This window comes from Populus euphratica, unplaced genomic scaffold (genome assembly GCF_000495115.2).
Source record: "Populus euphratica unplaced genomic scaffold, PopEup_1.0 scaffold52.1, whole genome shotgun sequence".
NCBI lineage: Eukaryota > Viridiplantae > Streptophyta > Magnoliopsida > Malpighiales > Salicaceae > Populus > Populus euphratica.
This window is the reverse complement of record NW_011499933.1, coordinates 692,325-707,938: the sequence shown is the minus strand read 5'-3', so window position 1 is coordinate 707,938 and position 15,614 is coordinate 692,325. Positions and strand designations below refer to the sequence as shown.

Sequence of the window (15,614 nt, the reverse complement as noted above, 5' to 3'; positions counted from 1 at the left end):
CACATAGGATGGTATAGTTGAGATGGAAGGAGATGCCTTGCGATGTTAGACAAGTGCCTAGGGGTCTTCGAATCAACTCTTGTTGGGCTTACATGAATATTTTTGTTGAGTTTGTACTAATCAAATAAAAGGGTCTCCATAGCCCAAAAACTAAATTTAACACCTTGGGCTATGGCTTACAGAGGTGCCAAAAAAATTCAATGAAGAGATCCTAATAATATTCCCTCCATATTCCCATTCTTGCAAGTGGTTGCTTGTTCCCTCCACCTCTCTCTTTATTTACTAACCAACTCCTACAAGAATTCCTTGCAATGATTGGTCTCTGGCAATTTAAAGAACACTAGATTTTGGTTTCAAAATCAATATGAAGTGGTCCTCAAAAGATGTTCTAAGAGGAGGTGAGTTCATTGCCCTAGAGGATATATAACATACCTTTTGCTTGTATTTTTTTGTTATTGTTTTGGTCATGTTATTCAGTTTCCTTGTTTATGAAAAGACGTTTCTAGTTTTTTAGCTATGCTTTTACTATTGAAATTCCTGGAATATTTACAAAAAAAAAATATTGCTTTTCTTGTTGCATAATCATTTGTTGTTGTGCCACTTGAACAATAAGCATATTGCTTTTTCATTTTGATGTTACCTCGTTGTGTTTATGTTACATCTTATTTTAGACTTGGGATTCTGACCATGAGAAGATCTTCTATCAATGTCATGACGTGTTCTTGTGTTAAATGTTCATTCCAACAATGAATTGACTAGATTAATGCAAAGAACCATGGTTTGCGTGTGAAATTATGGTGTGTTTTCTGAGTTCTAATTGGAAACGAAGGCCAAGTAGCAGAATCTGTTTACTTTTAGGACCTAATGATGTTGCTCCTGCCTGTTTCCATCATTGATGCTGATATTAGCATAATTTGATCGATAAGTTTGCTTCCTTGAGTTGAGTTTGGAGACAAACTCGCACAAATTCTAGCTACAATGAGATGGAAACACGGCTTGAAGAGAGGCTGGACAGGAGTAACAATGGGTTGAAATCATGGCTGCAAATTAACGGAAGATTTTTGGTGAAATCATGCCTGATGATGCTCTTATGAGCTTTATAGCTGATCTGGGTTCAACTCTTGAATTTATGAGCATTTGCATGATTATATTCATGATAAACCAGGTTTGACTCAATATTCATGTCCTGACAATTCAAAAAGGCAGCTAGTTTTGATAGCCGGGGAAAATCATATTAGATCATTCTCACATGACTTTCATGTATACCTGTGCCATCTGCTTTAGAAGAAAAACTAAAAGAAGTTATTTTGAAATTTGAATCATATTATCAAAGTATTTACATTTCATTCAAATCATTGTGTTCATGAATACATGATCCTCGGATAGAAGATCCATGTCACGCAATCCAATATATGTGTACATGAAGGCATCGACAAATTCATTCTGAACAAAGAATAATCTTGATGGCAACAAATTGTGCACACTAAATTTTCTAAACACCCATTTTGTAAAATACAACTGACTTAACCACACTATCGTCTTCAGAATCCTTTCCAGGCATTGAGAACTTCATGGAAGACTTCAGCTATCAGATCCCTGTCTGCACATTGCAAGAAGGAATTGAAATCATCTCGAATATCAAATATCTTACCAAACTTCACAAGATACCGCAGGCAGCTGGTCTTCAGTTTCGGCAATTGATATAAGGATGCGCTTTGTAGCCTCTCAAGTACATTCTTTGTGTCTATATCTTCCAGAAGACTGTCATGGCATGCCTCTTTCAAGTCAGCAATATCATACTTATCAGCTGCACTGAGAAGTGCCAAACGGTGGACAAGAAATTCTTCACGCTGGATGTTCCCATATATGTAATTAAGAAAAGCCTGACATGCTTCAATTGACATGTCAGATATATTTATGGTTGACAGTTCCTTTTCTTTCAGGTCATGAGCAAACATGCTGTGGAAAACAGGCGATCTGGCAGCAAGAACAGCACGGTGGGCTCCAATGCTTCCATGAGAAACAATAATTTTGATATCTGTGTGGATGCTTTCTGTTAACATTCTACCAAGTGACACAAGAGCTGTTGCATTTGCTCGCTTTTCTGTGGTTTCTTCGTCCCAGATCGAGCAAGGTTCTCCACCCTGTATATTTAATGACATATAGCAGCTTTTAAAATAAAGGTATAGTAGCAACACTCTTTCTGTTTGGTAGAATGGGAGTGGTACACTCATTGGTTACAGTATAGAGAATTCAAATAACAGGTGCATTGCCATCTCTTGTGTTATCAAGGATATAAATTTTCTTTCTATTGATAAGCCAGCCAATATAGAAACATACCCCTGGAGATGCTGCCTTCAAATCAAGGAATTCAACGTCGATAATGAATTTCCCTGTTGTTAAAGGAACATCAATTGCCCAGACAAAATCGTCGTTGTTCTTGAGCTGCTTATCCGTTACCTCTGCAGGAATACATTTAAAATAAAACTGAGAGAGTAACATGAAGTTGAGCATTTTGTCAGAAAATACCAAACACACACAAGAAACTGCCTTATCCTCAGCGGCAAAACACACATGTGCATAGGATAGCATGCTCCCAGTGCACTAATTACCACATCATTTGCAGATTCAAGTTATGGTTTATCACTGTTATGATCATGTTTGTCATTTGCTTTTCCATCTCACCAATTCATAAATAATGTATTGGTAGGTAGATCACAACTTCGAACATTTGATCGAGGGTATAGATCATCTATGTCATTCACTCCGCAACTCATGAATTTTGTAATGGTTGGTAGATCACAACTTAGAATTCAAATCAAGGGTCAGAAGTATGAAATTCAAGATGGTTAACTGCACGTGTTCCATCTTCATTGGAGAAAAACAAGTTAGAAACACAGAAAAGTATCTAAAAACTGAAGATAGAGTTTCAATTTATTACCTGGATGAGTCAAAGCCTTGCGATCTCCAGCAGAAGAAACAACTCGAATAATAAATGAAGCAATTGGAGGATTTTCCCGCGTTAGATTCGATATCTCTGGATACAACTTAACAAATAATACCCGGTTCTTCTCCACAGATAGATGCCTTCAATCCAAAAAAATTGTTAAACTCATCTGATATTAGCAAGATCACAAGAAAATAATGGCCAATAAAGAAACTCACAGTACCTTAATAAATCATAGCTATCTTACTCTCTCGTTCTTACCAACAAAATTTATAAGCAACCAAGCAAAGGATCATCAATGTGCAAAAACATGTGCCTACCCTGTCTCTGCCATTGACCATACTCCTGGTCTCACACATCCTATCCAAAGCTACAGTCTCACCACTCCACATGGATTGAAAAACCCCCAAAATCCCACTTCAAAATTACCCATTTCTAGGACACTCAGATCATCAATTCCCACTTACAGAGAAAAACAACAGCAACAGCAAAAGAACTGACAAAAAGATCCTAAATTTCCAGTGAAAGAAACCAGCTTTTCGAAAATCAAGTGAACAACAATCACACAAGACTCTAGGGAAAATTCTATCTTCTTGAAACAGAACAATAAACTACACAATCTACTGTAGGGAATCAACCCATGGATGCAGAAAAGGAAAACAAGAAAGTACTAACCAATTCCACTTGCCAATCTTGAAAGGATCTGATTTCCGATAAGTACAAGAAGCAAGATTGTCTATCCTCCATTGAGCAAGACGAGAAGTGGTTTCAACTCTATAAGCAGAAGAATCTGTCATCCTAGCAAAAGCAAGAGCCACTGTAATTTCATGGATACAATCAAATATCCTCCCATCAAGAAAATATTCCCCTGCCTTTCCCAGGATTACTACTTCTACAAAAATCTTCTTTTTCTTTACTAGAACTACAACTATCTTGACCACTCCTCGTAAACATAACCATAAAAAAGCAAAAGAAAAAGGACACAAACAATGATAACAGTCACCGTCACAGTCAGAAACCTATCTTTCCTGTTCAAATCCTTTATACTACACTCTACTTTCACCTTGCACTTGATATGAGGTGATCATATCTTCATTAAAGAAAACATATAAAGAAAGTTAGAAATTGGGGTGTTGTTCTTGGTTTAGTTGCTTTTCAATGATTTCGGACACGCAAGGGTTTTGATTGGTGTTGCTTTACGCCATTGATGGTGAAGTTTTAATTTTTTTTTTCTTCTTTTGCTAAGCAGGAAGAGAGAGAGAGAGACAAATTAAGAGGGGTGATGTTTTTGTTGGCTTACACTGCACTTCAAGGGCGGGCAAGCAAGGAAGGGAGGAAGGGAGGAAGGGAGCTTGTGTTATTTAATGTAAAGGCTATCGTTTGGTTTGTTTTTCTTCCATTATGATATAAGATTGAAGACAGACGACATCCTTCTTCCTTCAATAAATTATTTATTTCATGTGCTTGTGTGTGCATGGAGGTTTACTTGTGTGGTTGAGGAGGAAAAGAATTTGTTTTGACATTTTTTAAGCTTCCAAGTCAGGAATATCATTTATTCTTTGTGTTTGTCAAGTGCTTAAAGATTCATTTGCATTTTCCTTGGATGGCTCGTCTACATAAAAGAATTTGATTCATACCATGTTAAGATCATATTCATCTCCTTCAAATCTTAGCCCCGTTTAGTATTTGAACGGATCCTTGGATACATTTCTCATATTCTATTCAAAGCTCACCTCTCCTTTTAAGAGAAAATGATACTATGAACTCATTATACACAACGAGTATTGCATAAAAATGAACTATTTAACGTAACATCATTCATATTAAATTTCTTATTTTGAAATGGAAAGATGCGTAGGATTTCATTAATCCATTGAAGCAATGTTTGTAATCTTGGAGAGTTTGAAGAGTATAGATAATATCTACAAAGGTGTGGAATACAAATCAGCGGCAGTGATGAAGGGAAAAAAGAAAAGCATGCATGGGAGAAGCTTTCATCAACATCGTGGTTTTCTGATGTGTAAGCATCAAATTCCATGATCTCATGATTCTCATCACATCTTGATCATCAAACTTCTATGCGTCTACCCCTTAGAAACCAGATAGTAATAATAATAATAATTAATAATAGGTTGCAAACACAATCGGTGAAAAGCAAAGTGAATATATCATCGCTGAAGCATTTTCAATACTAAAGTGGGGTGGGGAGTGTCGCTGAAGCATTTTCAATACTAAAGTGGGTTGGGGAGAGTATTTATAGTTATTTTTTAAAATATTTTTTATTTTAAAATATATTAAAATAATATATTTTTTATTTTTAAAAAAATATTTTTGATAATAGTAAGTTAAACTAATTTAAATATATCACAAAAATATTAATTTAAATTAAAAAAATAAAAAAAGTTAAATTTTCTTAAAACATTTTTAAAATATAAAAATAAATAGTGTATAAAATATTTTATTGTAAAGTAGGGTTGGAGGAGAAAGCAAATTCTTGTGGGAGCATTCATTGGAAATTGAAAAAATAAAAAAAAGGGTGGAATCTTGGATTCGTTTGTTTCTTGCAAAAATTAAAATATTGCAACTTACACTCTAAATTTCCCATTTTGATTGGAGGCTTTGAGAGGTGGACAAGAAAGGTATCTATTCGTGGGACAGCCAAACATGAATCCTTTAGAAGTCCCAGGATTACAAGTAATCTATATAATGACATTCAAAATGATCACAACCCTACACTTAGGCAGTGATTTGAAGATATGTATTTGCTTATGGCTGTCTGTGGGGTTAGATTAAAATTAATGGGGTGTGAATGTGCATCTCCCCCTCCCCCTCCAATATGGTGGTCGGATACTTGATGGGAAACATGAGTGGCTAGTGTAGAGGTTTTGATTTGAATCATCATTTTCTTCATTTTTTTATTGAATAGAGCCATGGGAGCTACCAAGATTTGTGGGTGTTGAATTTGGTTTGAGTTTGAATAACAGGTGTGTGTTTGTTAGATACATATATTCTAAATTTATTTGACAAGCAATATCCGTAAGGTTATGTGTCCAAAATTTCTTGTTTTTTTTACACCACATGGATTAGGTGTGGACTTATTGGATCATCTTAACATCGATTGGTAACTTGATTGACAAAATCATTTGAAGTGGCCTATGGGTGAAAGGAGGACCTAATTTCATTTTGTAGGATATTTCTCCTTTTTCTTTAAACTTTTTTCTTTCTTGTATTAGGTGGTATTAGGTGGTAATAGGTAATATTGAACTAAATTTTATGCATCCAAATTAAATTTATATCCCTAATTTAGTTGATCTTGTTGAATTTCAAGAAATACATCTCTAATATCTTTCATTTTAAAACATACAAAAAATTATAGACAAAACTAAATAACATGAATTTTAAAAAGTTGTTGATATATATTTTATATATTTCAGTAAATAGGTAGCTCCCAAGAAACATATAAAACATTTTTTAGTGGTCAATACTCTTTAATTAGTTATTTTTAGATTTGACTCGGTCGTTGAATTCAAGTTTGTAAGTCTGATATGACCACTAAACTCAAGGTTCTTGAGTTTAGCATTATCACTAAACTCAAAGGATTTAAAATATTTTTTTATATTTTTAATATATTTTTTTAAAATAACATTAACCCACCATGTAATTTGGTATACCAGTGTGGATTATAGAAAATATAACCCAAAATTCAAATAAATTTTTTTACATGAAAATTTATAATGTCATGTTTATTCAATCAAATAAAAATATGAAAGTGCATTACTAAATATGTAATTAGTTGTAATTTTCTGACAGGTAAATATGGATTGTTAGCAAAGTTATTAAACTCGGTATAATTTAATAATTTGTTTGTGATTTACCAACTTAGAATCTAACTTGGGCTGAGTTTGTTTTGAATTGTTCTGTATATTGATATGGTAAAATGTAGGTTGCAATCCGCTCAAATCAATTCCAATATATGTTTTTCTCAATACTTTGTTTTATTTTTTCATTATTAAAAACTACATTATATCAAGATTAATTTGGAATTATATAGTAATCCGAGCAACCCGAGCACCGGATCTCGGCCAGGTTCAGACATCTATAATTACACGAGGAGGCTGCAACTAGGAAGATGGCTATTCTGGGCTGGAAGTTCGTTCGTAGCAGGTTTTCAAGATGGCATGACCAAATACCAATTTATTGTTTATTCTGTAGGCTAATTATTTCCCTCGAGAAATAACATATGTGCTCTCTTTCACCTCTTCTTAACCTGTCTCATCTTCAGTTTTGTCCTTGAAATTTTATCCTCATAGTTTTTCTTCTGTTTGTTGTTAACAGTTACCTTCATATGTGTCTGAGAACGACATTGCATTAAGAAAACATTGAGGAAGAAGACAATTGGTTCCTTGAGACCAATCAAGTCTGTCATCAACTTGCACGTCAAAGTTGGAAAGGTGGTTGGCGTAGGGCAGCCTTTGGGACACTTGGAAGCAAGAAATAGACCGATTAGCAAATCGATCTTCACCTAAATCATCCCTTAATCTTGCTTTACATCTCTTCCATGATTCCTCAAGAACATCTCAAGCGGACCGGTTTTGTTACCCCACTCTCAGCGGCCCCTAACTATTTCAATCGTGAAATATCTTCTCCTTTCTATTTTTATTTCTAATAGTAAAAATCATTAAACTCTTGAGCAGGTTATTTCAAGTTAATAAAAAATTATTTAAAAAAAAAAAACTAGAATTTAGATCACGCATAGGCCTACCGAGTTAATCTTGAGTCGATTTAAATTTAAAGGGTATTTTAAAAAAAACTATATATCTTATTTAGTATTCAGATTCTTTTGTGGGTGGTTGGAATTGTATCATCTTAATGGGGGCGACCCAATTCATTTTTTGTACCCATGGGGGGTACAAAGAGAGTCAGCATAGCACAATTAATTAAGCATTGATAAAACAAGAGATCATCTTTGTGTTTGTCAACAAATAAATGAATTGATCTTAATTAAGCACGCAACAACCTTAACCTATCAACTTATCCTTTTCTTAATTTATCAATCTCGATTTTTTATGTCTCTTGAAAACTTCTTAATTCATAGAATATTGCATAGAGATATTTATAATTTTATACGTCACCTCTCCTTTCTCCATCCCTTCTCTTCCCTTCCATTTCTATTTTATTTTATTTTTTTGCAATTACATGTCATGCCACTTGTTATACCGACAACTAAAGCTTACTACGGTGATATTCCTGTGTTCCAAGATTTATTAACTATTTATTATAATAATATAATTATTATATTGCCCCTTATTGATTTAATATTTTAACTTGGATTTTGGGTTTTGGTTGTCGGTTGGTCTTTTGTAATTAACATGGCATAAATATTTTTTTAAGGATTGTATGTGGTTATTTTAGAAATTGTATTTTTAAATGAACAATAAAATTACTCATTTGACCTAGAATTAAATAATCCAATGTCCATTATATGAATACATTTTTTTATTTTTTTTTATTTTATAGAATTTTATAATTACTACGATACTTTTAAAAACAAAATCAATTAAACTCTCACTTAATGGATTATTTTTTATCATTTTACTTTCACTTTTAAAAACAAAATCAATTAAACTCTCTGGATTATTTTTTATCATTTTACTTGTTTTTTTTTTTGTAAATTTCAAGGGTCACAAAGGGTATGGTTGTAAGAACAAACCTGCACACACGCCGGCATGTAGATGGCCCCTGCGCTGCTCCATTGATGCTTTAGGGGCCATCCATTAAGCAAAAGCCACGTTCCTAGACAATAATTGAAAGGTATCGGCATTCCTAGCCCCATGAGGTGAGGCGTTGCCACCATTCATGACAGTTTGGAGTCGACGACTGCTCTTCAGATTACTTCAATAGGTTCATCAACTCCCTCGTCTCCCCCTCTGTACTTAGATTTCCATACCAACCCCGATAACATTCAAGAACATTCATTTATTTTATTGGTTCTTCAGATTTAGTTTATTCAGATTACTTCAATAGGTTCATCAACTCCGTCGTCTCCCCCTCTGTACTTAGATTCCCCTCTGTACTTATTCCATTTTTTTATTATGATTTTTTTTTATCTTGAATCATCTATCAAATTGGTATCTTTTCAATTTCACAATCCTATTATATTTTTTAATCTTTCAGTTTGTGATCTTTTGATTACTTCAACAGGTTCATCAAAGTTTATTGTTAAGAAATTATTACAAGGAGATTCCAGAGAAGGAAGAAACAAAACACAACCAATATCAACAAGATTAACAATGAAAACAAGTTCCACAAGCATAGTCACAAAACAACCAAACATATACATTGATGTACAGAGTCATGGTCGACCATTTTCGTAGACGATCAGGAAATTCAAACTAACAACCTTTCTAATGGCCGCCAAAGTTTGAGAGTTTGAGGAGAAGAGATTGATTCCACTTCAAGAATTTCATCCCCGTAGCTGGCTGAGAGATATATCCTCCAATGCAGTGCATGGAACCCTTCCGTATCTCTTTTCCATGATACAATATCCCTAATCTTCTCAATTGCTTCAGCATTCTTAGCTCAGTAATTAGTCTCGCAAAACTGCTACAAGCATTGTTCGTATGAAGTCTAAATGCCCAATGCTGCTATGTATCTTCAACCCAACTCTCTTTTTAGAAAGCCCCAGAACACGTCGCAATTTCGGGAACCTATTAATCTGAACGAGCTACTCAAGCTTCCACTGAAGAACATCTCAGATCCAAGGACTCCAGGTTATGATTTTGGAGGTTTTGACACTAAGTTATTTCTTAAGTTCATATACCTTAAAGGTAGCAATTTTCCCAATTGTTCAGCCAAGACTATCATATATATATCAAGTAACCTTTTCTATTATGGAACAACCAGTTCTTTCGTTGCTAAGAGTCCGCCGATAGCCACAATTGCGAGTGGCAACGCCCCGCATCTTCTAATAATGACAAGAGACAATTCCTCCAAGCCTTTTTGACACCGCCTATCAAACTCATCCTTGAATGCCTTCTGGCAAAAGAGTTCCCCTGCCTGATGTTGAGGTAGATGTTCCATACGATATTGGACATGAATATATCACGGAAGATATCTGGCAACATCAATATTCTACTACCACTACAATTTCTAACTCCACATCTTCCCAAGAGTTAACTTCCCATGCATCACCAAGTGCACCAAAATATCGTTCTGGTACTCGGCATTTCCTAAGCTCGTCAATCAAGGATAACTCTTCCATTCCGACAATGTTTTCCGGGAAAGGCTTTTCTTTAATTCAAAGAATTTCTGCGGTGTAGTCCTCAGTGGCTCTTTCTTACCTTACGACTGAGACAAGTGATCCAAACTTGGCATCCCCCACTCCATCCACTGATATAACTTGGTAGAGGAGCTGCTGCTCAATACCATTTGCTTCCATTGTGTGATTCTTTCTATCAGCCACGCTATTTCGTCGAGGAGTGTATCTAACCGTAAGCTGTCTTTGAATTCCGTTCTCTTGCGAATTATCAAGAAAGGGTTTGTACTTTTAAGGTCGGATTTTATCAAATTTTACAGGCCGCTAGCTCCCATATCAACATATAAGGCATTTCAAAGCATTATTTGTAGGTTTCAAATTGCCGGGTCACTAGCTAGACGAGGTTTAATACCCATGCATGCAATTTTACGGGGATAATAGGGCTTGGACCTCTTAGCCCATTTAAATGGGTAAAATGTCGATCATTGTGAAAAGGTTTCTAATGTTCTTGAAAGTCATCAAAATAATTCTTTTGTGGCCTTACGCTCCCATGTTTTTTTTTGAAAGGTCCATGCATGTATGGGCCTTAAGATTGGGAGGAACCGTTTACTTCCGATGGGCCAAGGCAGTTCTTTGATGCTTCAAGGACATTAGAATATCATAATTACAATACAATTTAAAGCTTGGTAGCTACAATAAAGCCAAACCATTAATAATAGGACGGAGACGCTTTTGTTTTTTTTCCTACATGTGCTCTCATGTTCTTAGCTTCAACAATGTTGAAAAGGTTACGATGGAAATTTATGCAAACACATCAAGATCGATGTTCGGCCAGCAAAGTTTTCTGCATTAATGTTAGGTGGGGAGCCTGTTTTTCAACTTTAAAGATGGGCTGATTTTTTTGGCAGATGCCATTTTCAAGGGTATTTGCATTTAGTTTCGAGTTTATCTTTTATGATGGTTTAAAAATATAATTATAATTGTTTTTTAAAGTATTTTTTATTTGAAAATATATTAAAATTATATTTTTTATTTTTAAAAAATTATTTTTGATATCAACACATCAAATAATTTTAAAATATTAAAAAATATTAATTTAAAAAAATACAGAACTTTTAAATTTTTTCAAAATATTATTGAAACATTAAAACAATCATGCTCTATCTCTTGTTTCTATCTAATCCATGAACTCAGTCATTCAAGCCAGTGATACTTATCAAGTTGGGATTATATTATCGTGTCAATTTTGCAGCCTCCAAATAGACTAGTTGACGAAGACTTTCATGGTCAATCTTTTTTAAATATATATATATATATATATATATAATAGACTAGTTGACGACGACTTTCATGGTCAATCTTTTTTTAATATATATATATATATTATGGATGTCAATTAGTTATCTTCAAGAAAACAGGATTTCTTGTTTTACATTTAGCACATTTTTTTGTGATAGAACAATGCATACTTTCTTCTTACTGTTTATTTTGCGCGCCGCCTCCCCCCCCTCGTCTTCCTCTTCTATTTTCTAGTCGAGACATCCCATTTTATGATCAATGTGATGAGATATTTTAGGATAGTCTTCTGTCTTCTGTATTTGAAAACTTTTCGAGGAGATTGACTAAAAAAATATCCCGCAGTAGTTATTGGACTAAAAAGTTAATGCAAATTATTTATAATCATTAAATTAATGTTGTACCTCAGAATCTCTTGAAGTGAAGGGGGGGAAAAAGAAAAAGAAGACCTCATGCATGAACGTTGTCTTATACACTGAGATGAAATCCTCCTTGTAAACCATGCATATATTAATTTCACAAATAGAAAACGTTGTTTAATACAATTGCTAGAATTCGTCTTCGGGAAAACCAAATTACGGGTACAATTAGGTGACACCAGAGAAGCTCTAGACGAGACAACATCCAAGAAATATATGAATCCTGCTAGGCTCAGAGAAGGGAATTTGGCTCTCACAATACGGTGCAATTGTTAGGATTTGATTCACAAACCACTGTATATGGTGGAGGTTGTGGATAACAGTATGGGATCTGACATAGGGTTGGTTGTTTATCATCTCCTTTCTTCTCATCTTTACCTTTATCTTTCTCTTTCTCTTCTTGCACGCTCATCAAAACGGCATGGCCAACCTTTTTCCTTAGTGACTTTGCCAGCTTAACCGAATCAACTTCCTCTCCGATCACCACTATCTGATCTTTGGCTGCCTCCAGCGCCACCGAAGTTACACCTAGAAACGCACGAGAACAGCTTGAGATGTTTATCTCTACTTAATATGTTTTCTAATTAAGATAATAATATTGGGTTTAGTTTCTTGACATGGCAAGGTATAGAGCTAGGTAATTAATTAAGTCATGAAATTATGGTGGGACGTGATGCATACTAACCACATGCCGTGGCAGCAATCTTCTTGGCTTTGGTCCTACATTTCTCGCAATGCATTTGCACTTTGATCACTATTTTTTGCTGCAGAATTTGGAACAAAACATATAAATTATACACATCTATGTTTCTCAGCTAAAGCCGCTAAAGGAAGGAGCAACTTCAATGGGCACAAAACTTTTAAAATAATAAAAAAAAAATGGGAATAGATATTATGGAATGTAGTTTGAGGCAGGAGAAAGAAGTTTGTATACCTTCATATTCGATAACTATATTCGAATGAATATGCTTTGCATGTAAAGAATTTGAGTAGTTCGACCCTATAAAGAAGTGACCCCTTATTTATAGATGCGGAAAGATTGTCCAGTAATAGTTGGCCAATCAGAAACGAGAATTATTTTCTCAAAAAAACAGGGTTTGAACAAATTTATTTCATAGTATATATTGATTTTAAAACAAAGATGACAGGAAACTAACTGTTGAATCCTTAAATATTCTCAGACAATTCTATATAAAGTTTTCCTGTGAGAAGCATTGCGTTATTTACTGGTTTATTAGATCTAAATTAGATTCAGAAGTTATTATTTATGTTATTTTTGTTATTTTTCTCAGTATTTTTTAGATTTATTATTTAAGTTTTGATCTCTATTTTAATTTTGTGTTAAATTTCACATTTATCATGGCAATCACAACATTTAAAAAAGCTATGGTTCTTCGCAAGTTGTTGCAATTCAAAATCATGACATCATGAGTTGTCATGAACAATTTGTACTATTGAGGTTTTTAATGGTGTTTTATATAAACATTACTATTTTATTTTATGTAAAAATCATACTATTTTATCTATATTTTTATTTTATTGTTCTAATTTAAATTTCTAAAAAACACGGTCAACTGTCTTTTCAAAATTATTACTAAAATTATGTCTAAAGTTTTTTAAATTTTAGAACAGGGATTAATTTTTTATTAATTGTTCACTTAATTGTCAAAAACATTCTAATTGGAGAATGTAAACATATTTTTTACCATTTAATTTCGAGCAAATCTTTTCTAGACAGCTTAATCCAAGAAGTAAACATGTTAATTTTATATATGTAATTTTGTTTTTATATGAAACAGCATATATATAGAAAATAATGATTAGGGTATGCTCGGTAATGGAAAAACTAGAAAATATTAATATCTAATATTTGTTATACATTATAATATTTACTTTTAAATTTGAAAACTACAAAATATTAATATATAATAGTAAAACTATGTCCTTGTAGTGAATACAAACAAACATGATCTTTGCAGAAATATCATCTTCGCCACAAAGGGACCATCCAATTTAAGTAAAGAGACCAGATACAATTTTCACAAGACATACAGTGGTAATTAAGTACAATATGATAGGGTAGAATTGTTCTCCTTGTTTTTTCCACGTCTGCTCACAATTTTTTTATTTTTTTATTAATATAAATATATGCATACACTTCAATTAATTTCATGAATTTGTTAGCAATTATAAAATTCAAACATGAAATCATAAAAAAATTAAATTTTTTAATTCTAAATTCTTACCACTAAAATACTTACTAGATAATTTACTCGCTTATATAAATATATCAAGATTGATGTTTAGCTAGAAATTAGCATTTATTTTGGTTGGACAAGGTTTAAAATAAAAAATTATAAATTATAAATTTTGAATTTTAAATATTTTTTTAATGTTTTTAGATTATTTTGATTTATTGATATTAAAGATATTTTTAAAAGATATTTTTAAATATTTTTAAATAAAAAATTAAAAAATAATTATTACAACTATCCCAATTCATACGTAATTTTGAGGACTATTGCAGAAATAAAGACAAAAGATTATTAATATGAAGGCAACTTTTTATGTAACCTTCACAAATTGTAAGGTTAAGTCTCTATTTGACAATGCAAGCATGGCTATGATAACAAAAATGATGTTGAAAAGATTTAGAGAATGTTTGTAGGTTTAGCAACAATTATTTTTTAAAGTATTTTTTATAAATATATTAAAATAATATTTTTTATTTTAAAAAAATTATTTTTAATACCAACATATTAAAACGTTTTAAAAATATTAAAAATTTATTTTTAGAAAAAGATATTGTTTTGTGGAATAACATTTTTTATGATTTTATGTTTGAATTTTATAATTACTAATATAATAGTTATGGTCAGAATTCATGAAATTAATTAAGGTGTATATAACTCATTCATATACTCATATTAATAAATATTCAACACAAGATGGGTTGAATTGTCGGTGGCTGCCATTTTCAAAGAACTTCACATGTGGTTTCTATTGAGTCTTCGGTCTTGATCTCCTCTTGCTCCTACCTTTCTTCCTGGGAATGGATCTAATGCATGAGGTGGCCCAATAAGAATTACAAATTCTAATTATTTTTGAATTTGGTAATTGATTTTCGTTGAATAGGTAGAACTTCAACATCATTTATCCATCATCATTTCGTATCACTCATAATTACATGACTGCTTGAATTTTCAATAATTAATTAAGGAATCTTGAACACTTCCTTTCCACTTTGAAATAGAGAAAGTTGAACATAAAATTGCCATTTAGCTATACATTACATGTTGATGATGAAGACATGAAATGACTTCATATAAAATATAAGTTTTTCGCAATCCTGACACGATAGGCTTAATGTGGGTTTTGTGTTTGGGTTTACTGGTTGATGAGCTTGACAAATTTGCCTGAAAAACAAGTTCATCATAAATTACGAGATAAAAGACTCTTTGATATTTAAATTAACAATTTTATGAAATAAAAAATGAAAACATCTTAATATTTCCTGGAAAAATAAAGTATTTTTAAAAATTTTAAGGGAGTTGCTCCTTGAATTTCATGACTTGGCCAAGAGAGTTTGCTAATTGGTTTGCCATATTCTGTGGAAGGAACTACAAACCTCGTACACATATCTCCATCCATATGTAGTTGCTCGCCTTTAATTACACCCTTTTAGATAGGCAGATGA

The 15,614-nt window shown here is 32.9% G+C and overlaps 2 protein-coding genes across 2 annotated transcripts; both read right to left on the bottom strand.

Annotated features, from left to right (window-relative positions):
• Positions 1–1,293: 1,293 nt before the first annotated feature.
• Positions 1,294–4,480, bottom strand: LOC105136259 (BTB/POZ domain-containing protein). Its single transcript, XM_011041529.1, has 4 exons — positions 3,623–4,480; positions 2,942–3,087; positions 2,341–2,462; positions 1,294–2,144 (listed from the first exon to the last, which is right to left on the bottom strand). The coding sequence occupies exons 1-4, from the start codon at positions 3,742–3,744 to the stop codon at positions 1,542–1,544; spliced, it is 993 nt and encodes a 330-aa protein (XP_011039831.1). The 5' UTR covers positions 3,745–4,480; the 3' UTR covers positions 1,294–1,541.
• A 7,789-nt stretch (positions 4,481–12,269) lies between these two features.
• Positions 12,270–12,957, bottom strand: LOC105136306 (uncharacterized; the record flags this gene model as incomplete). The annotated part of the gene is made up of 3 exons (XM_011041595.1): positions 12,852–12,957; positions 12,603–12,681; positions 12,270–12,445 (listed from the first exon to the last, which is right to left on the bottom strand). Coding segments are annotated over exons 1-3 (261 nt in total), but the record flags the coding sequence as incomplete, so codon positions are not given.
• Between the last annotated feature and the right edge of the window lie 2,657 nt (positions 12,958–15,614).